Here is a 22625-nt window from a genome sequence, read left to right as displayed (position 1 = left end):
TAGGTTTGGCGTTTTGTATTTTCTTGGAGGTTAAGGCATCGTTTAGCGTCTAAAAACAAGCCTTTCTCGGGTTTTTAAATTCCGGTTTTACGGGACGGGGCCCGGCATGCTCGATTTTGTGGGTCGGCGCCCGAATTTGACTTGCCTTATATGATTTTGAGTGGAAAAGTCCTAGTAAAACCAATGGGATGGTCTACTAGTTGAGATTGTACTTGGATTTTGAAATTGTATTTGGAAAGTTGTATTTTGTACCGAGTTCCGGGAGGGGAACGGCCTCGGGGTTTGGATTTTGGACCTTGGATTTAGGAGGTGTCCTTAGCAATTGGGATTTCCGCCTGGAGTTACTCCAATCACCTAACAAGGATAATGGTATCATCATCATCCCAAAGGGGAGACACAAATTAGGTGTCTACAATTTCTCTTTCTCCAGCCTTAGAGAAAGGTTGCTTTGTCATTTTACCAAGTAAACATGATTCGCACTTACCATAATCCTCTAAGTCAAATGTGTAAGGTTATGAGACATATGAACAACATAAATCATGCGGAAAAACCTATATGCCAGGATTCAAATGGTTCTAGAATTCCTTCCTTTTGAAGTCTTTCTATGCGCTTCATGTTAATATGGCCTAATCGACAATGCCACAGATAGGTGAGATCTGAATCATTCTTTTTGGCCTTTTTGGTATTTATGTTATAAACTTGTTTGTCCTGATCTAATAAATAAAGTCCATTGACTAATCTAGCATATCCATAAAACATCTCTTTAAAATAAAACGAGCAACTATTGTCTTTTATTAAAAAGGAAAATCCCTTAGGATCTAAGCAAGAAACATAAATGATGTTTTTAGTAAGACTTGGAACATGGAAACACTGTTCCAGTTCCAAAACTAGCCCGGCCAGAGGGCAACGATAAATAATAAGTTCCTACGGCTAATGCAGCAATCCGTGCTCCATTTCCCACTCGTAGGTCAACTTCACCCTTGCTTAACCTTCTACTTCTTCTTAGTCCCTGCGAATTGGAACATAAGTGTGAGCCACAACCTGTATCTAATACCCAAGAAGTTGAATTAGCAAGTATACAGTCTATAACGAAAATACCTGAAGATGGAACGACTGTTCCGTTCTTCTGATCTTCCTTAAGCTTCAAGCAATCTCTCTTCCAATGCCCTTTCTTCTTGCAGTAAAAGCATTCAGAAGTGGGTTGGCTCACCTTCTTCTTTTCGGACTATGTACCGCCAGATTTCTTAGTCGGACTAGCCTTCTTGCCACCTTTCTTAGCATTCCTCTTCTTTCCAGATTTCTTGAACTTGCCCCCACGCACCATAAGCACGTCCTGCTTATCACTTTTGAGCGTCTTTTCAGCGGTCTTCAGCATACCGTGAAGCTTAGTGAGCGTCTTGTCCTGACTATTCATACTGTACTTCAGCTTGAACTGATCATACCCGCTATGAAGAGAATGGAGGGTGGTGTCTATAGCCATTTCCTGAGAGAATCGTTGATCCAGCCGACTCATATTCTCAATGAGTCCAATCATTTTGAGAACATGTGGACTTACGGGCTCGCCTTTCTTAAGATTAGTCTCAAGAATTTTCCTATGAGTCTCGAATCTTTCGACTCGAGCCAGATCTTGGAACATGTTCTTTAACTCACTGATGATCGTGAAAGCATCTGAGTTGATGAACGTTTTCTGTAGATCTGCACTCATGGTTTGCAAGCATTAGACATTTTACATCCTTGTTGGCATCAATCCAACGATTGAGGGTTGCCTGAGTGACCCCGTTGAAGGAAATAATGCCCTTGGTCCAAGTATGCATTCAATGTTAAGTCTAATAAATGCGGTTCAGTATTAATTAACAAGTTAATAAGTCAGTGAGATCAAGTGAGCTGAATGCCTAGCTAGAGGCCGCTTCAGTTCAAGTGGAATTAACTATATTAATCCACAGCTTACTCTTGACTGAACCCGTAGGGTCACACAAATAGTACGTAAACGGATCAAGTATTTAATGGCATTAAATACTCCATCTATGGATATTCGGAATCGACGGATCTTGGTTTCAGTGGGAGCTGAGATCGTCACAAGCAAGAAATGAATACTCCGGAAACGATGATATTGCCGGAAACGGAAATATGGATCGTATCGGAAATATAAATATTATCCAAGTCGTAGATGTTGCCGGAAACGGAAACATGGTACGTAACGGAAAATATTATCGGAAATAGAAATATTGCCGGAATCGGTAATATTGCCGGAAACGGAAATATTGTCAGAATCGGAAATATTATCGGAATCGGAAAATAATTCCGGAAACAGAAATATTAAATATTTGTTCGAAACGGAAATGAATTCCGGAATCGGAAATATTAAATATTGTACGTATCGGAAATGAATTCCGAAACCGGAAATTTTATCGGAAGCGTATCGTACGAATAAGCATCGGGCGAGGCCTGCCGGACGAAGGCCCAGCACGAAGCCAGGCCATCGCCCAGCAAGCAATGGCGCGCCACAACACAGCCCAAGGCTGCGGCAGGCCTACCGCAAGGCAGGCCCAGCGCGCAGCTAAGGCCATGGCAGCCTCGTGGGCTGCGGTAGCTCGCATGGGCTTCGTGGGCGTGTGGGCTGTGCGCGGGCATGGCCTGCATGCTTGCGGGTCATGCTCGTGTGTGTGTTTGTGTCCATGCATAATTCCTAAAACTATTAGGATTTGATGTATGATTAAATTCCTATTCCTATTAGGATTATTTAATTAATTAGAGTCCTTGTAGGATTCTAAAGTTTAATTAAATCGTATCCTACTAGGATTCCAATTCCCTTTCCAAACCTCTATAAATAAGGGCCTAGGGTCATAATTTATGGGCACCATTGAAGTATTCAAAGGGTAAGTTTTTGAAAGAAAATTCAGCCACACTCTTGCACTTATAGCCGAAAATTCCTAAGCACCTTAAGGGCGATTCTAGTTGGTCAATCTTGAGGCGGATCCGGACCTACTGTGGACTATCTACGGAGGGACGACACTTGGAGTCCTAAAGACTTGTTCTTGTTCGGTTCGGGCGCAGCTAGGGAAGGCACGCTACAAAGTGTATGCATCTATACTATGCTAAATGATTATGTGTAAATAATATGCTTTCCTGGCTTTATGGTTTTTCCGCATGATTTATGTATTGTCATATGTATCATAACCTAACAGTGGTATCACGAGCCTCTTATTATTTTCATAATCTAAATTGCATAAACATGGTTAAATATTACAAATTTGCAAGAATTGAAAGGGGTGATTAATTTTCGTAATTGTTAATTAATTGCAAATTGCGTTTATTTAATTATATGTACGCAGTTTTTCGGCAGTTTCTTCGTTACTCATCCAAATCGAGTGATTTTTGTGTCAATTCCGCATGTAAAAGGTATTCTAAAATTTTGACAAAAAAAGAATTTTTCGGCCGAACCCAGAATTCTCAAATTCGAAGCCTAACTATGACTTTTCGGAGGTTTTAGTTTTTCGAACGCAAAATTTCGTAAATTTAAGATGTTAAATTAAATATTTGCGATTCTTGTTGATAAATTTTGAATTTTTGATTGACCTACTGTATATGTTTAACAAGTTTGAATGCCTAGCCTTGTTAATTATGCAATCTAATTTGTAATTATGATTAATTTGTTGAAAATTGGAATAATTTAGAATTAATTTAATTTTCATAATTAGTTCATAATTTAATTAGATACCTATGATTAAAAACCACCATAAAAATTGTAAATTTGTGTTAAATTTTAAATTTTTATGACCTAGACTTGAATCCATGATAATCGGAAATCAATTAATTAATAAATTTTCGATTTTTCGCCCTAAAATTATGAAATTAATATGATTTATTAATTTGCATTAATTTTGAAAATAAAATTTTTAATTTTTATTCAATCGCTCATAAAACTTACACGCACAAAGCAATTGACGCTACGTGTTACCCTTAAGGGGTGTTGTATAGTGCGGGCGTGCGACGACGAGCAAGGGAGCTCGTCGCCCACGTGGTACGAATGCAGCGAGCAAGGCGATGGCGCGCGAGCACAAGGCAGCAGCCCTGCCTTGTGTCGAGCGCTGTGCGCGATGGGCGATGGGCGAAGCAATGGCACGCTGTGGGCGCGCGAGCGAGCGAGAGCTGGTCGCCCAGCGATCGCTGCTCTGCGCACCACAACGCGTGGCCTCGAGCGAGCGATCGAGCGAGCGAGCAAACGATGCGAGGAGCATCGTAGCTGCTGCGATGCTAGGGCAGGCAGGCTCCGCGCAAGCGTGGCTGCTGCGGCGTTGTGCCATGGACATCGATGGGTCGTGCACTCGACGGGGCTTGGACGCAAGCCCAAGTGCTCGTCATGTCACGATTGTCGAGTTTTAAAATTTTAATTTGAAATTTTCAGTTTACGTAATTTTAATTAATTTTAAAATTAATAATTTAAAATGTTTTCTTGGATTTTAATTTTGAATATTATAATTATAATAAATTTCATTTATTCTAATTATTTTACTAAAATTAAAATCATGAATTAAGTTAAATACGACTGAAAAATAAATTAAATAAGCGGATTCAATTATAAATTTATATGAGCTTTAAATTTTAATTAAATTTGTATGTTTCCGGTTAGACTAGAAATACATTTTTATGTTTAAAATTAGTAAAGCATATGAATTTATTGGTTTAAGTGGGAGCCCTTTTAGTCATAAACTCTTGATTAGGTTAAAACAACTTGATTAGAATTAATAAGGACTGAATAATTTGTAGATTATTGGTGCCCTTGATTAATTGCTGCAAATGTTTATGTGATGCATAATGTGTTTTACTAACCAGCTATGTGGGCCATTCATGATAATGAATGGGTGAATGATATATATTGTATATGTACTGTTTTGCAGGTTATGAAGTGACTAGTATGGCCCAAATAGGATAGAAAATATGGTCTGCGTACCATTAATTTGAATGTAATTGGTCTAAAGTACCAAAATTGTTTTTCAATTCAAATATGGTCTGCGTACCATCAAATAGTTGTAAGTAGTTTAATTATAGCTTATCCTATTTGAAGAAAATGGTGCCTCCCACGGAGATTTTCAAGACGGATTTTGAAGTTGAAGCTTCAAGATGAAGTCGGGCCATACTAGATCACATTTATCTTATGCATGCTTTAAGTTATTTATTGCTTTAAATATGTCTTAATTATGCATGAGATTGCGGCTTGATTATGTTGCATGATTAAGGATTTTAGTTCACTTAAAATCTAACCAACATAGTAAGAGCCTTAAGTTCCAAACTTAAAAATTGAGTTAAAAGGTGCCATGCCAAAATATACACTTGCTTGGATATCCTTTACATCAATCTAGTAATAGTTTTCGCTCAGCGAGGTGTTACTTATTGGTCCTAAAGGGGCAAGGTACACAAATAATTGTGAGTACATGTTAGTTTTGGTGAAACTCAACGATATAAGTAAGGAGTCCTTTTATGTCGTAGTAAATTCGATAGGTTTACCTAATAAGTTCTTAGACGTGCCTATCAACCAAGAATAGTTTCTAGACTATTAGCAAAAGTTTTTTGCTTACCTAAGATGTTTTAGGATTAAGTCGACAAACTGTGCTTAATTCTTCAATGATTTTAGGATCTTGGAATCATTTTATTCACACCTGCCGGAACACATAACTTGAATAAAATGCTTAATGAACATTGAATTATGCATGTATGCTAGAATTTAAGTTTATTAAGAGAAACTGTGAATGGTTATTTATTTGTTTATTCTTTTCAATTGTAGTTTTAATTATGGCAAACAACAATTCATTCAACATTCGATCAATTCTCGAAAAGGAGAAGTTGAGCGGGAAAAACTTCCTTGACTGGCAAAGGAACTTGCAAATAGTTCTTATGCAGGAAGAAAAGGAGTATGTCCTGGAAGAGGCGATGCCCGAAGCCGCAGGCGACAGGGTCACTCAGGCAGCCCTCAATCGTTGGATTGATGCCAACAAGGATGTGAAATGTCTAATGCTCGCCACCATGAGTGCAGATCTGCAGAAAACGTTCATCAACTCAGATGCTTTCACGATCATCAGTGAGTTAAAGAACATGTTCCAAGATCTGGCTCGAGTCGAAAGATTCGAGACTCATAGGCAAATTCTTGAGACCAAGCTTAAGAAAGGTGAGCCCGTAAGTCCACATGTTCTCAAAATGATTGGACTCATTGAGAATATGAGTCGGCTGGATCAGCAATTCTCTCAGGAAATGGCTGTACACACCATCCTCTATTCTCTTCATAACGGGTATGATCAGTTTAAACTGAACTACAGTATGAATAGTCTGGACAAAACGCTCACTGAGCTTCACGGTATGCTGAAGACCGCTGAAAAGACGCTCAAAAGTGATAAGCAAGATGTGCTTATGGTACGTGGGGGCAAGTTCAAGAAATCTGGAAAGAAGAGGAATGCTAAGAAAGGTGGCAACAAGGCCAACCCAACTAAGCAAACTGGCGCCAAGTCTTAAAAGAGGAAGGTCAGTCAACCCACTTCTGAATCCGAATGCTTCTACTGCAAGAAGAAGGGGCATTGGAAGAGAGATTGCTTGAAGCTAAAGGAAGATCAGAAGAACGGAACAGTCGTTCCATCTTCAAGTATTTTCGTTATAGACTGTATACTTTCTAATTCAACTTCTTGGGTATTAGATACAGGTTGTGGCTCACACTTATGTTCCAATCCACAGGGACTAAGAAGAAGTAGAAAGTTAAGCAAGGGTGAAGTCGACCTACGAGTGGGAAATGGAGCACGGATTGCTGCATTAGCTGTAGGAACTTATTATTTGTCGTTGCCCTCCGGGCTAGTTTTGGAACTGGGAGAATGTTTCCATGTTCCAAGTCTTACTAAAAACATCATTTCAGTTTCTTGCTTAGATGCTAAGGGATTTTCCTTTTTAATAAAAGACAATAGTTGTTCGTTTTATTTTAAAGAGATGTTTTATGGATATGCTAGATTAGTCAATGGACTTTATTTATTAGATCACGACAAACAAGTTTATAACATAAATACCAAAAAGGCCAAAAAGGATGATTCAGATCTCACCTATCTGGGGCATTGTCGATTAGGCCATATTAACTTGAAACGCTTAGAAAGACTTCAAAAGGAAGGAATTCTAGAACCATTTGACTTAGAGGATTATGGTAAATGCGAATCATGTTTACTTGGAAAAATGACAAAGCAACCTTTCTCTAAAGTTGGAGAAAGAGCAACTGAACTATTGGGTTTAATCCATACAGATGTATGTGGACCAATGAGTACAAATGCTAAAGGTGGTTTCAGCTACTTTATCACTTTCACTGATGACTTCAGTAGATATGGTTATGTCTACCTAATGAAGCATAAGTCTGAATCCTTTGATAAATTCAAGGAATTTCAGAGTGAAGTAGAGAATCAATTAGGCAAGAAGATTAAGGCACTGCGGTCTGATAGAGGCAGTGAATATCTGAGCTATGAATTTGATGACCATCTGAAAGAATGTGGAATTCTGTCAGAATTGACTCCTCCTGGAACACCACAATGGAATGGTGTGTCGGAACGGAGGAACAGAACCTTGCTAGACATGGTCAGGTCAATGATGGGTCAGGCCGAACTTCCAATAGAATTTTGGGGACATGCACTAAATACAGCTGCACTCAATAAAAATAGAGCTCCGTCTAAAGCTGTCGAAAAGACTCCATATGAGTTATGGTTTGGAAAGCCTCCAAATGTGTCTTTTCTTAAGATTTGGGGATGTGAAGTATACGTCAAACGATTAATTTCAGACAAACTTCATCCAAAATCTGACAAATGTATCCTTGTGGGCTATCCAAAGGAAACAAAGGGGTATTACTTCTACAATACATCTGAGAACAAGGTGTTTGTTGCTCGAGATGGTGTCTTTTTGGAGAAGAATCACATTTCCAAAATGACAAGTGGGAGAAAAGTAGACCTCGAAGAAATTCGAGTCGAACAACAAACTCTAGAGAATGCTCAAGATGACATTCAGGATGAAACTCAGAGATCTTTAGAAGAATCTGGTGAGAATCATGGTCAATCTAGAAATGTTACCCCGCGTAGATCGCAAAGATATAGATCTCAACCGGAAAGGTACTTAGGTATTTTGACGAACGAGAGCTATGTCGTTCTATTACTTGAAAGTGATGAACCTGCGACTTACAAACAAGCTATGACGAGCCCTAGCTCCAAGCAATGGCAAGAAGCCATGCAATCTGAATTAGACTCCATGTCTGAAAACCAAGTATGGGATTTGGTCGATTTGCCAGATGGCTACCAAGCCATTGGAAGCAAATGGGTTTTCAAACTGAAAAAGGACAAGGATGGGAAACTTGAAGTTTTCAAAGCTAGATTGGTTGCAAAAGGTTACAGGCAAGTCCACGGTGTGGATTACGATGAAACCTTTTCACCAGTTGCAATGCTAAAGTCTATTCGGATAATGTTAGCAATCGCTGCATATTACGATTACGAAATATGGCAGATGGATGTCAAAACCGCTTTCTTAAACGGCGTTTTAACAGAAACTGTGTTTATGACACAACCTGAAGGTTTTGAGGATCCAAAGAATGCTAAAAAGGTATGCAAGCTAAAGAAATCAATCTACGGATTGAAGCAGGCATCCAGGAGCTGGAATTTACGTTTTGATGAAGCAGTCAGTGACTTTGGTTTCATCAAGAACGCAGACGAATCTTGTGTATACAAGAAGGTCAGTGGGAGCAAAATTTCTTTCCTAGTATTATATGTCGACGACATATTACTTATCGGAAATGATATTCCTATGTTGAACTATGTCAAGATTTGGCTTGGGAAATGTTTTTTCGATGAAGGATCTAGGAGAAGCACAGTACATATTGGGCATCAAGATTTACAGAGATAGATCTAAAAAGATGATTGGACTTAGTCAAAGCACTTATATCAATAAGGTGCTTGATAGGTTCAAGATGGCAGACTCCAAGCGAGGCTACCTACCCATGTCTCATTGAATGACTCTAAGCAAGACTCAGTGCCCAAAAACACTTGATGAGCGTAGACGAATGAATGGATTCCATATGCATCATTGATTGGTTCGATAATGTATGCTATGATATGTACGCGCCCGGATGTTGCGTACGCACTCAGTGCTACGAGCAGATACCAGTCAGACCCAGGAGAGGCACATTGACTGCTGCCAAGAATATTCTGAAGTACCTGAAAAGGCACAAAGATGACTTCCTGGTCTATGGTGGAGATGATGAATTAATTGTTAAAGGCTATACGGACGCAAGTTTCCAAACCGACAAAGATGATTTCATATCACAGTCTGGGTTTGTCTTCTGCCTCAATGGAGGTGCAGTAAGCTGGAAAAGTGCTAAGCAAAGCACCATTGCGGATTCTACAACTGAAGCGGAGTACATTGCTGCACATGAAGCAGCAAAGGAAGCTATATGGCTAAGGAAGTTCATAGGTGAACTAGGTGTAGTCCCCTCCATTAAAGGACCAATAGCCCTGTATTGTGATAACAACGGAGCTATTGCACAGGCAAAGGAGCCTAGACACCACCAAAGAGACAAGCATGTACTTCGTAGATTTCACCTTCTACGAGAGTTCGTTGAAAGAAAAGAAGTCGAGATAAGCAAGATTGGATATGATGACAACATATCAGATCCATTGACTAAACCTCTACCGCAGGCGAAGCACAACTCGCACACTGCAGCTATGGGAATCAAGCATATTGGAGAATGGCTTTGATGTCCTTATTTAATGTTTTAAAGTTTTAGAGTTTAAATCTTTGTAAAACATTATTGGTTAATCATTCACAATAAATGTATAGAATTCATTTTTCCATTTAATTTGTGGTTTATTAAATGATGAGTCCCTTCAATTTGACGATATATTCAAGATAGACTGTCAGGACCAGTCCTGTGACTAAGAAATGTCTATCAAGTGAACTTGAATGTCAAAAGTTGAAAATGGTCCCTGGTCGGAGTTTTCTATTAAATTGGACGCATAGAAAACGTTAAACGACTAGAATGCAAGATGACTAGTAGTTCTGTTTCTTGAACTATGTAGGCATGGCAATGTCATAATCATTTGCATAGATATTTACTTTGGGAAGACTAGTATCGGACAGACCTATGAAACTTTACTGTAAGAGATGAAAATCTATCATAAGTAAATTTCATTAAAATTATTAGACACTAAATCCTCAATACCTGAGTTATTTGAGATTACTTGTTTGAGAACTGGTTGCTTTGACGTTGACCAACCGTCGCACCGTAAAAGGAGGCTATAAAGGCAACGCTCAGGTAATCACCTATCAAACGAAGTCTAATCTCAAGATCGCAAGATTGGGATTGTCCTCCCATAAATCGGGATGAGATGCTTAAAAGTTGTACAAGGCCACTCGGAGAGCTAGAAACTGTGAAATGCATGGCCGTGCTCGGATGAATCATAGGCTATGATTATCTGTTTATTTAATCAGTTGAACTCTGAAACCGAGAAACACCTCTGGACATAATAAGGATGACAACTCTTACCTTATGTTCAAGAGCAAACATCGAGCGACGAAGGAATTAGGAAATGCACACTTGTCCCTAAGGACAAGTGGGAGACTGAAGGAAATAATGCCCTTGGTCCAAGTATGCATTCAATGTTAAGTCTAATAAATGCGGTTCAGTATTAATTAACAAGTTAATAATTCAGTGAGATCAAGTGAGCTGAATGCCTAGCTAGAGGCCGCTTCAGTTCAAGTGGAATTAATGATATTAATCCACAGCTTACTCTTGACTGAACCCGTAGGGTCACACAAATAGTACGTAAACGGATCAAGTATTTAATGGCATTAAATACTCCATCTATGGATATTCGGAATCGACGGATCTTGGTTTCAGTGGGAGCTGAGATCGTCACAAGCAAGAAATGAATACTCCTGAAACGATGATATTGCCGGAAACGGAAATATGGATCGTATCGGAAATATAAATATTATCCAAGTCTTAGATGTTGCCGGAAACGGAAACATGGTACGTATCGGAAAATATTATCGGAAATAGTAATATTGCCGGAATCGGAAATATTGCCGGAAACGGAAATATTGTCAGAATCGGAAATATTATCGGAATCGGAAAATAATTCCGGAAACGGAATTATTAAATATTTGTTCGAAACGGAAATTAATTCCGGAATCGGAAATATTAAATATTGTTCGTATCGGAAATGAATTCCGAAACCGGGAATTTTATCAGAAGCGTATCGTACGAATAAGCATCGGACGAGGCCTGTCGGACGAAGGCCCAGCACGAAGTCAGGCCATCGCCCAGCAAGCAATGGCGCGCCACAACACAGCCCAAGGCTGCGGCAGGCCTACCGCAAGGCAGGCCCAGCGCGCAGCTAAGGCCATGGCAGCCTCGTGGGCTGCGGTAGCTCGCATGGGCTTCGTGGGCGTGTGGGCTGTGCGCGGGCATGGCCTGCATGCTTGCGGGTCATGCTCGTGTGTGTGTTTGTGTTCATGCATAATTCCTAAAACTATTAGGATTTGATGTATGATTAAATTCCTATTCCTATTAGGATTATTTAATTAATTAGAGTCCTTGTAGGATTCTAAAGTTTAATTAAATCGTATCCTACTAGGATTCCAATTCCCTTTCCAAACCTCTATAAATAAGGGGCCTAGGGTCATAATTTATGGGCACCATTGAAGTATTCAAAGGGTAAGTTTTTGAAAGAAAATTCAGCCACACTCTTGCACTAATAGCCGAAAATTCCTAAGCACCTTAAGGGCGATTCTAGTTGGTCAATCTTGAGGCGGATCCGGACCTACTGTGGACTATCTACGGAGGGACGACACTTGGAGTCCTAAAGACTTGTTCTTGTTCGGTTCGGGCGCAGCTAGGGAAGACACGCTACAAAGTGTATGCATCTATACTATGCTAAATGATTATGTGTAAATAATATGCTTTCCTGGCTTTATGGTTTTTCTGCATGATTTATGTATTGTCATATGTATCATAACCTAACACCCGTCGCCAGTGGCTTCGGGCATCGCCTCATCCCGGACATACTCCTTTTTTTCCTGCATAAGAACTATTTGCAAGTTCCTTTGCCAGTCAAGGAAGTTTTTCCAGTTCAACTTCTCCTTTTCGAGAATTGAGCGGGTGTTGAATGAATTGTTGTTTGCCATAGTAAAAACTACAATTGAAAAAGAATAAACAAATAAATAACCATTCACAGTTTCTCTTAGTAAACTTAAATTCTAGCATACATGTATAATTTATTATTTATTAAGCATTTTATTCAAGTTATGTGCTCCGGCAGGTATGAATAAATCATTTAAGAATTAAGCACATTATGTATTTAGACTCAATTCTAAAATATTTTAGTTAAGCAAAGCCTTTGCTAATAAATAGTCTAGAAACTACTTTTGGTTGATAGGTACGTCTAAGAACTTATTAGGTAAACCTATCTCATTTGCCACGACATAAAAGAACTCCTTACTTATATCGTTGAGTTTCACCAAAACTAACATGTACTCACAATTATTTGTGTACCTTACCCCATTAGGATCAATAAGTAACACCTCGCTATGGCGGAAAACTATTACTAAGATTGATGTAAAGGTTATCCAAGTAAGTGTTATTTTTGCATGGCACCTTTTAACTCAATTTTTAAAGTTTGGAACTTAAGGCACTTACTATGTTGGTTAGATTTTAAGTGAACTAAAATCCTTAATCATGCAACATAATCAAGTCATGATCTCATGCATAATTAAGACATATTTAAAGCAATAAATAACTTAAAGCATGCATAAGATATAAATGTGATCTAGTATGGCCCGACTTCATCTTGAAGCTTCAACTTCAAACTCCGTCTTGAAAATGGATTGGAAACTCCGTCTTGAATTTCACCATGGGAGGCGCCATTTTCTTCAAATAGGATAAGCTATAATTGAAACTAATTACAACTATTTGATTGTACGCAGACCATATTTAAAGCAATAAAACTTTGGTACTTTAGACCAATTTTACATTCAAATTAATGGTACGCAGACCATATTTTCTATCCTATTTGGGCCATTCTAGTCACTTTCCATAACCTGCAAAACAGTACATTTACAATATACCATTCACCCATTCATTTATCAATGAATGGCCCACATAGCTGGTTAGTAGACATATTATGCATCACATAAATATTTGCAGCAATTAATCACGGCTTCCAATAATCTACAAATTATTCAATCCTTATTAATTCTAATCGAGTTGTTTTAACCTTAAAGGAATGTAGACCTAATCAAGAGTTTATGACTAAAATGCTCCCACTAAAACCAATAATTTTACATGCTTTACTAATTTTAAACATAAAATTGTATTTCCTAGTCTAACAGGAAACTTACAAAACTAATTAAAATTTAAAACTCATATAAATTATTATTTAAATCCTTTAATTTATTTTCGTTGAATTAAATTAATTAATTTAAATTTAATCAAGGTTTTAATTTTAGTAAAATAATTAGTATAAATAAAATTTATACTCCCTCTGTCCCAGATTAGTTGTTACACTTTCCTTTTTCGTCCGTCCCAGATTAGTTGTTACCCTTCTAAATTAGGAATGACCCCACAATTATTATATTGTCTCTCTTTTCCCACTAAATTTTTTTTTGTCTCCACACCCTCTCTCATTCAATTAAAAAAATACCCCACTAACTCTAATCACATATACTTTTTCAATAAAATAACAATTGATAACTAAACAACCACTTATATCACCTAAAACTTTATGCAAAAGTAAGTGTAACAACTAATCTGGGACGGAGGGAGTAATAATTAAATTATTCAAAATTAAATTCTAAGAAAAAATTAAATTACGAATTTTAAATTTAATTAAAATCGTTTTCCAATCGAAAATCAAAATTAAAATTAAAACAAACCAATCGAGCCAAGACAAGGCCATGGGCTCGCGCCCATGCCTCGTCGAGTCCAATTAGTGGCCACGCCCAATGGGCTGCCACTCGACTGATCGTACCGCAAAGGCCGAGCGACCACGCACAAACGCAGCAAGCCCAGCAAGCCACGCTTGCGCGCAGCCCACTCGCCTACTGCCGAGGCACGCTGCTGGGCAACATAGCTGGACGAGCCAGCCATCGTTGCCCGCGCGCGCGATGCGTTGTGCTCGTCCCCTTGCCTTCTCGCCCACCCCGCCCACTGCTCGCAGCACGTAGAGCTAGGCAGGGCTGTTGCCTTGCGCGCACGTGCCACACCCCTTGCTCGCTGCATCGTACCGCATGGGAGACGAGCTCCCTTTCTCGTTGTCGCATGCCCGCACTATACAACACCCCTTAAGGGTAACACTAAGCGTCCATTGCTTCGTGCGTGCAAGATTCGTGAACGGATTTTATAAAAATCAAAACTTTTATTATTAAATTTATCGACGAATTAATAAATCATATTAATTTCATAAATTATGGGCGAAAAATCGAAAATTTATTATTCAAATTAATTTCCGATTATATGGATTGAAATCTAGGTCATAAACTTTTTAAACTTTTTAATTTTAACAAATTTTATGGTGGTTTTTAATCATAGGATCCTCATTAAATTGCTAATTAATTATGAAAATCAAATCAAATTCTAAATTATTCGAATTTCAACAAATTAATTACAATTACAAATTAGGTTGTATAATTAACAAGCTTAGGCATTAAAATTGTTAAACATATACAGTAGGTCAATCATAGATTCAAGATTTACAAACAAGAATCGCAAATATTTAATTTAACATCCAAAAAATTATAAATTTTGCGTTGGAAAAACTAAAACCTCCGAAAAGTCATAGTTAGGCTTCGAATTAGGGAATTCTGGGTTTGGCATCAAATCTTTGATTTTAGTCAAAATTTTAAAACGCCGTTTACATGCGAAATTCACTATAAAATTATACGTTTTCGACCATTATTGATTAAACTGCCGAAAATCCTGCGAACATATAATTAAATAATCGCACGAATTTGCAATTAATTACAAAAATCGAAATTAATCACCACTTTAATTCATTACAAATTTGTAAAATTTAACCATGTTAACTATAATTGATTATGGAATTAATTAGAGGCTTTGATACCACTGTTAGGTTATGACAAATATAAAACATATATTTCATGCGGAAAAACCATAAAGCCACGAATCCAAATTAATTTCCACATAACAATTAGCATAATTTAGGATGCATACATTCGAAGCGTGCCTTCCCTAGCTGCTCCCGAACCGAACAAGAACAAGTTTAGGACTCCAAGTGTAGTCCCTCCGTAGATAGTCCACAGCACGTTCGGATCCGCCTTAGATTCAATTAACTAGAATTTAGCCTAAGGTATTATGTCATTCGTTTATAATTATTTGGCAAATTATTAACCTTTAGTTTTTAACTTAAAACTATATGAATACTTGAATTGATGTATTATAAATTGTGATTGCCATCACCTATTTATAGGGTAGGATTATCGGAACTAGAAACCTAGCTACTAGGATTTAACTTATCTAATTCTATTAGAATTAGATTCAAATTAAATCTCACTACCAAAAAAACCCAAAGAAACCACCTAAAAAACACATAAGAGAACTCATGAGAGGTGGTCTTAGAATCACAGGTCTCTTAGGTTAAGAAACCACTTTTTTATGGTGGTTTCTTTATTAAAAAAAAGAAATCACCTGCCCTAAAAAGGTGGTTATTTATATATTAAATTTATTATTTAATTACCCTGTATAAGGAACCACTTATTCCAGAAAAATGGTTTCTTTATAAAATCAAAAAGACCACCTCCAATAGAAAAAAGGTCTCTTTAATTTTATTTAAGAAACCAACTTTCTAGAAAAGAGGTCTCTTATATTTTACTGGCATAAATAATTAATTTACATAAAAAACCACTTTTTGAGGAAGAGAGGTTTCTTAAGTTTTTTCTTTTGTGCTAAATTTTTTATTTTGCGTTAAATTGCACTGTACGCTTTTTTTGTGCGCTGAATTATAATGTACTACGACCCTATATTTTACGAAAGTAAAACATACTTATAATACCAAATATTCAAATCTTTTATTAATCCCAAAAAATCATACAAAAATTGTTAACGTCAAAGTACTTCGTATTTAGTACTATAATTTTCTCCGTAAAGGAATACAAAATTCTAAAATTAAAATGAAATCATAAATCACCTACGTCATATCATCATTTTCATAATCTATACCATCTTCAAACTCTTCATCTAGTGTTGTAATGTTGTATGCTCAGATACATAGGTAACCCATAAGTCCCTTAACTCGTCAATCTTCGCTTGAAATAAATAGTAGGTACTCCACTGTAGTACTATAAAACATCAGAAATTTTGCATTAGTGTAGTGTTCCTTAGTGTAGTTATAGGACATATATTGATAATAGTTGTAGTTCTAGCAGTGTTTGTGTGCACGAGAACTTGGAATCGATAAGAGAAGTCACATAAAAATACAAAAATCACTAATAAAAGTCGGTGCCCTGGTGCAGCCACCGAGATAGGCTACTACCATCAATTCTGATGTCCAGTAGCCCAAGCAATTAAGATGGAAGCAAACCAAAATTTCTTATCTTCGATTAAAATATGGAACTTTATTGTTTGGGTTTTAACGATCAAGAATTAGCTTAACAATAACAACAATAACTAAAAATTAATTACCTGTTGGAGCATTTGCATTATTGTAACTAACAATAAAAGATTGACTGGTGAGGTAAAGCCAATCTAGCAGCCTTGAACTGATTGGTGAGGTAAAGACCGAATAACTACAATTGTAAAAGCAAACTACTGAAAGCTGAGGATGAAGAAAGCTAATTTTTCAGACACTATACCAAATGGCCATTAACATTTCCACCCTCATGATCACTGCAGAATAAGAGAAAAAATTATACTTTTAAGTATATGTAATGATACATGTCTTTTCTTAACATTCTGACCAATGTCTACCTGTGAATTGTGACATAAAGCCGCATCAGTTCGAGCATCAGAGAGCTATCAAATCCCAACATGTGAGCAAAATTTGCACCATAATCAAGAGAGTCCTCCGATGGTATAATCTGTCCATTCTTATACATCCTTCAACGGAAAAATAAAATATAAAACAATAATCAGCCAACTCATACGCCAATAAAACAATGACAAGCCGCATGACTGACAAAACCTTCACACTATATAGAGCTACGTGTATAGAATTATGGACTTAATAAAACAATGAATAGGCAGCATGAATGCAAGACCAAGTCTTACAGTTCCTATCTAATTTTAGGTGCACCTTCACCATTCATTTTGTTAACGGAGGAAGAAGGGTTAACAATAATGGATTTAAATGAGGCTTCATGAGTTTTGGTTGAAGGATAAAAGTTACCAGATCTGTAAGGATATCATACAGAGTGTAAAACAACACCAAAAGCTGGTAAAAGTGTAAAACACTATCTTTGAAAACTAATAAAAGGTTTACTGACCTACGATAGATAGAAGCTGCAACCACAGGAACTTGAGCGATTAAATTAAGGCAGTCCTCATATGTCAGCTCCCAGAACCTGGAATCCAAATCACCCCAAGCAGATACGTGTTTCATTGAGGATGTGTCAAATGCAGAAAATGAAGCCTCATTAAAGATTAGCAGAAGGCATGACACTGAGTTTTTGCGTTGAGTTTTAGATAAGGATTTCTTCACTTGAGAGGAATAAACCGTGAAGAGTGAGTAGCACCAATACCAGGTCTACCGTGCTTCACATGCTTGTATGAGATGGAGAACTCAACCGAGTAGTGGGAAATCATTTCAGGTTTGATTTCGACCTGGTTGAAGGTCTTTCCGTTGTAGACACCAATGATGTTATCTTTCATCTCAAGAACGGTGATCATGTTACGTAGGTGAGTCCTCACTAACTCGGGCTTCTCACCAGGTGGAGCCTCATGTTTCTGTTTCAAAACAATAATTGAGGGTTAACTTTTCTAATATTGCCTACAGGTCAAAGGGAGAGACTCAATTCAAGGCAACAAAGAACGTGAGATCAGATCAGGAGAGGATCACAGTCATCACACTGATTACAACCATAAACAAACAAACAAGAAAAGGGGCATGATTACAGAAGTTCCCTAACTAAGTAGGGATTATAGAAAAAATAAGTATTGTCGAGAAGAAATATTCAAGAACCAACAACTTCTAAGAGTCCCCCAAACACATATTTCAATGCAATCTGCATAAGATTAAACACACTAAACAAACAATGGATCCATCACTTGTTAAAAGTGCTAAATAAAAAGGGAGGTTTAGAGGCTAATATTGTTAATACATGAGAGGCTTGGACAATTGAGCATGGAAAAATAAACATCACACAATGCACAAGTGATTCTACCAGATAATCAAATAACTATACCAGAATTGAAGGACACAACTTCCAGACAGCAACAACGAATTGATGACATAACACCACATACTATAAAATGTTTAGCTACAGATAAAAAAATAACACTTTGTTCTCAACTTAAAGGTCATATCCCCAATTAAGGAATCTTATTGTCACACATTATCAGCATATCAGGATCACTAACAAACATCTAATTAAATCACTGACCATGCACCAGTGTCGTTCTGATCAAGACTTGCAACTACCAACTAACAGAAATTCCATATGTTTGTAGCACCCAAAAAGTAGCTTTAATCCGCAAGTAGGTTTATGGATAAAGGAATTACTGTGCAACTTTCCTAACAATTATCATTCTACTTTGTTAAAGTGTCTATCATTCACACGTAAATCCAAAGTTCAGCGCAAAAACTCAGCATAAAAAAAGATTAGCAGAAGGCAAGACTTGCCTGCTTCATTTTCAGCATGTGATACTCCTGCTGAAACAGAGAAGGCTCCTTACTGCTGAAAATACCCAGGTCAAGTCCAAGCAGGCAAGCCTCTGCAACATAAACCAAATTAACAATATGAGACTTGAACACAATCATAACACTTGAATACTAGAATATCTACCTTAGGGTATTAGGTGTTCTATCACAACAGTTATTAAAGTACTTCAACAGTTCTCCAGCAAAGCTGACTTGACATATTCTGGAGGTGACGAACTGTGATTACAAACGCACACACAGAGAGTGATAGGCACAAGTCGATATTATAATTTCATTCACCGTTGCTTGCTTTTTACGGTGTAATTTCATTAAACCAATACAGATGAATATGTAACTGCAGAAAACCATTACCAATTAAAACATACAATTATACAAAATGGTACGATTTGATTAATTTCAGTTATTAGATTCAGGCTAAAAACAAAGGAAACGAAAGATCAACCTTGACACTTGAATTTGAGAACTAAGAAGGCAAATACAGTTATATAATGCCATAAATTTTACAATCCCCCTCTTTCTTTCTCCAACATATTTCCAATTTAAATTCGACTAAATCCATAGTAATAATTAAAATAAAAATAGTTTAATTGGACTCTCAAATCATCAATTTTGTTTGACAGAAATTTGACTGAATTTAGTGTATTCGACTGATTTTTTTGTAATTCAACCTTAATTATTGCCCTAAACTTTATAATTTAAACAAGAATTACATTTGTTGAAGAGAGAAATCTGTAAACAAAAATTGAGGATGCAAACCTTGAAATTAATGGAAGCGATGAGAGAAGAGGCGCTCATCTGAGGGAGATCGGTGGATCTCCAGTGGAAAGGCGTCGCGGCTAGAGAATCGGCGGCGCGACTGGAGAATTGGGCTGGCATGGTATGACAGAAAGGCACCGTGGGGAGTGAAAGGGAAATGGCGTTTTGGCACCAGGAAGGGAGGATTTTTATTTGTTATCAAATTTAATTATTATTTTTTTTTAAAGAAAAAAGAACAAAGAAACCTCCTAAATAGGAAATGGTTCCTTAGGTGAGGTAAAAGGTTTAATGTATAAAAAGAGACCACTTTTTTGTAAAAGAGGTTTCTTAAATTGTAATCAAAGAAACCCCTTATCTAAGATAATAGGTTTCTTTTATTAAGAAACCTCTTATTTTATAAAAGAGGTCTCTTATTATTGATTCTTTTGGCCGATTTTGAGGTAGTGTCTATTAGTTTTAGTGTTTTGCATAACAACTAATTCTAGTAGTTTCAAGAAAATATGATAACCGGATAAATCCTAAACACTTAAGGATTCGAAACACGCACGAACACAACGAAACGCACGAACAGCCCGCAAGGGGCCTGCCCGCGCGCGCGGTGGGTTGGCTGGCCCAGCAGCAGGTACGCGGCCCACGAAGGGCGCACCAGCCTGCTGGCCTTGCCGCTTGCTGGGCCTGGCCTTGCTTAGTTGCTTGGCTGGGCCTTGCATGCTTGGCGGGCTACTTGCTCGCTTGTTGCGCTTGTGCGGGCTTCGCTAGGCGCGGGCCTAGGTTCGTGCTGGGCCTTGCGTCTAGCAAGCTCGTCCGATTTTTATTTCGTACGACGCGCTTCCGATTAATTTTCCGATTCCGGAATTCATTTCCGATTCGAACAATATTTAATATTTCTGATTCCGGAATTAATTTCCGTTTCGAACAAATATTTAATATTTCCGATTCCGGAATTTATTTCTGATTCCGATAATATTTTCGATTCCGACAATATTTCCGTTTCCGGCAATATTTCCGATTCCGGCAATATTTCCATTTCCAATAATATTTTCCGATACGTACCATGTTTCTGTTTCCGGCAACATCTACGACTTGGATAATATTTATATTTCCGATACGATCCATATTTCGGTTTCCGGCAATATCATCGTTTCCGGAGTATTCATAATTTGCCTTTTGACGATTCCGAATATCCATAAATGGAGTATTTAATTCACTTAAATACTTGATCCGTTCACGTACTATTTGTGTGACCCTACGGGTTTAGTCAAGAGTAAGCTGTGGATTATTATTATTAATTCCACTTGAACTAAAGCGGCCTCTAGCTAGGCATACAGTTCAGTTGATCTCACTGAATTTATTAACTTGTATAATTAATTAATACTGAACCGCATTTATTAAACTTAGCATTGAATGCATACAAAGCAAGCAAGCATGCAGCAGCAGCCAGCGATGTCGTCGAGCCAATGGGCGCTGGCGAGGGCTTGGTTTGCGATGGCCTCGGCCATGCGTGCGGTCAGCTCTTGCGAGACTACAAGCCTTGGCGAGGCATGGGCCTTGCGCCCATGTGCCTTGCCTTGGCCGATTAACTTATTTCGTTTTGTTTTTTAATTTTCGGTTGAAAACGATTTTAATTAAATTTATTTTCGTGATTTAATTTTCTCGGAATTTAATTTTGATTAATTTAATTATTATAATTTGCTTTATACTAATTATTTTAATAAAATTAAAACGTTGTAAAATTATAATTAATTAATTTTAATCAACTGTAAATAATATAAAGGGATTTAAATTTATTTTTATGTGAGCTTTAAATTTTAATTAAATTTTTAAATTTCCGGTTGGACTAGGAAATATGATTTTATGTTTAAAATTTGTAAAGCATGTAAATTCTTGGTTTCAGTGGGAGGTTTTAGTCATTAAACTCTTGATTAGGTCTTTATTCCTTTAAGATTAAAACAACTCGATTAGAACTAATAAGGTTGAATAATTTGTAGATTGTTGGAACCTTTAATTAGTTTCTGCAAACGTTTGTGTGATGCATGATTTTTTCTACTAACTTGCAATGTGGGACATTCATTGATAAATGAATGGATGAATGATATATTGTAAATGTACTATTTTGCAAGTTATGGAAAATGACTAGTATGGCCCAAATAGGATAGTAAATATGGTCTACGTACCATTAATTTGAATGTAAAATTGGTCTTATGCACCAAAGTTTTTATTTGAATATGGTATGTGTACCACCAAATAGTTGTAATTAGTTTTAATTATATAATATCCTATTTGAAGAAAATGGCGCCTCCTATAGTGAAATTCAAGAGGGGGTTTCCAATCCATTTTCAAGACGGAGTTTGACGTTGAAGCTTCAAGATGAAGTCAGGCCATACTAGATCACATTTAAATCTTATGCATGTTTTAAGTTATTTATTGCTTTAAATATGTCTTAATAATGCATGAGATTGTGGCTTGATTATGTTGCATAAGGATTTTAGTTCACTTAAAATCTAACCAACATAGTAAGAGCCTTAAGTTCTAAGCTTTAAAAATTGAGTTAAAAGGTGTCATTCCAAAATAACACTTCCTTGGATAACCTTTACATCAATCTAGTAATAGTTTTCCGCCATAGAGAGGTGTTACTTATTGATTGTAAAGGGGTAAGATACACAAATAATTATGAGTACATGTTAGTTTTGGTAAAACTCAACGATATAGGTAAGGAGTCCTTTTATGTCATGGAAAATGGGATAGGTTTACCTAATAAGTTCTTAGACGTACCTATCAACCAAGATTAGTTTCTAGACTATTAGCAAAGGATTTGCTTACCTAAAATATTTTAGAATTGAGTCAAAATACATAATGTGCTTAATTCTTCAATGATTTAAAGGATCTTGGATTTATTTTATTCACACCTGACGGAACACGAAAACTCGAATAAAATGCCTAATAAATATTGAATTATGCATGTATGCTAGAATTTAAGTT

General features: G+C 37.1%; 1 protein-coding gene across 2 annotated transcripts; it reads right to left on the bottom strand.

Moving 5' to 3' along the window:
* Window positions 1-16111: 16111 nt before the first annotated feature.
* LOC110778282 (citrate synthase 4, mitochondrial) lies at window positions 16112-17956 on the bottom strand. 2 transcript variants are annotated; one of them, XR_002530740.2, is made up of 4 exons: window positions 17497-17956; window positions 16982-17110; window positions 16697-16900; window positions 16112-16353 (listed from the first exon to the last, which is right to left on the bottom strand). XR_002530740.2 is itself a non-coding variant. In XM_021982852.2 (3 exons), the coding sequence occupies exons 1-3, from the start codon at window positions 17610-17612 to the stop codon at window positions 16861-16863; spliced, it is 285 nt and encodes a 94-aa protein (XP_021838544.2). In that variant the 5' UTR covers window positions 17613-17956; the 3' UTR covers window positions 16112-16860. The 2 variants fall into 2 exon arrangements, 1 of the variants encoding a protein (XP_021838544.2); XM_021982852.2 differs by having other exon boundaries at window positions 16112-16900.
* Window positions 17957-22625: the final 4669 nt, after the last annotated feature.

This window comes from Spinacia oleracea, chromosome 1 (genome assembly GCF_020520425.1).
Source record: "Spinacia oleracea cultivar Varoflay chromosome 1, BTI_SOV_V1, whole genome shotgun sequence".
Lineage (NCBI taxonomy): Eukaryota > Viridiplantae > Streptophyta > Magnoliopsida > Caryophyllales > Amaranthaceae > Spinacia > Spinacia oleracea.
The sequence above is the reverse complement of the archived record's forward strand: the minus strand, read 5'-3'. Positions and strand labels throughout refer to the sequence as shown.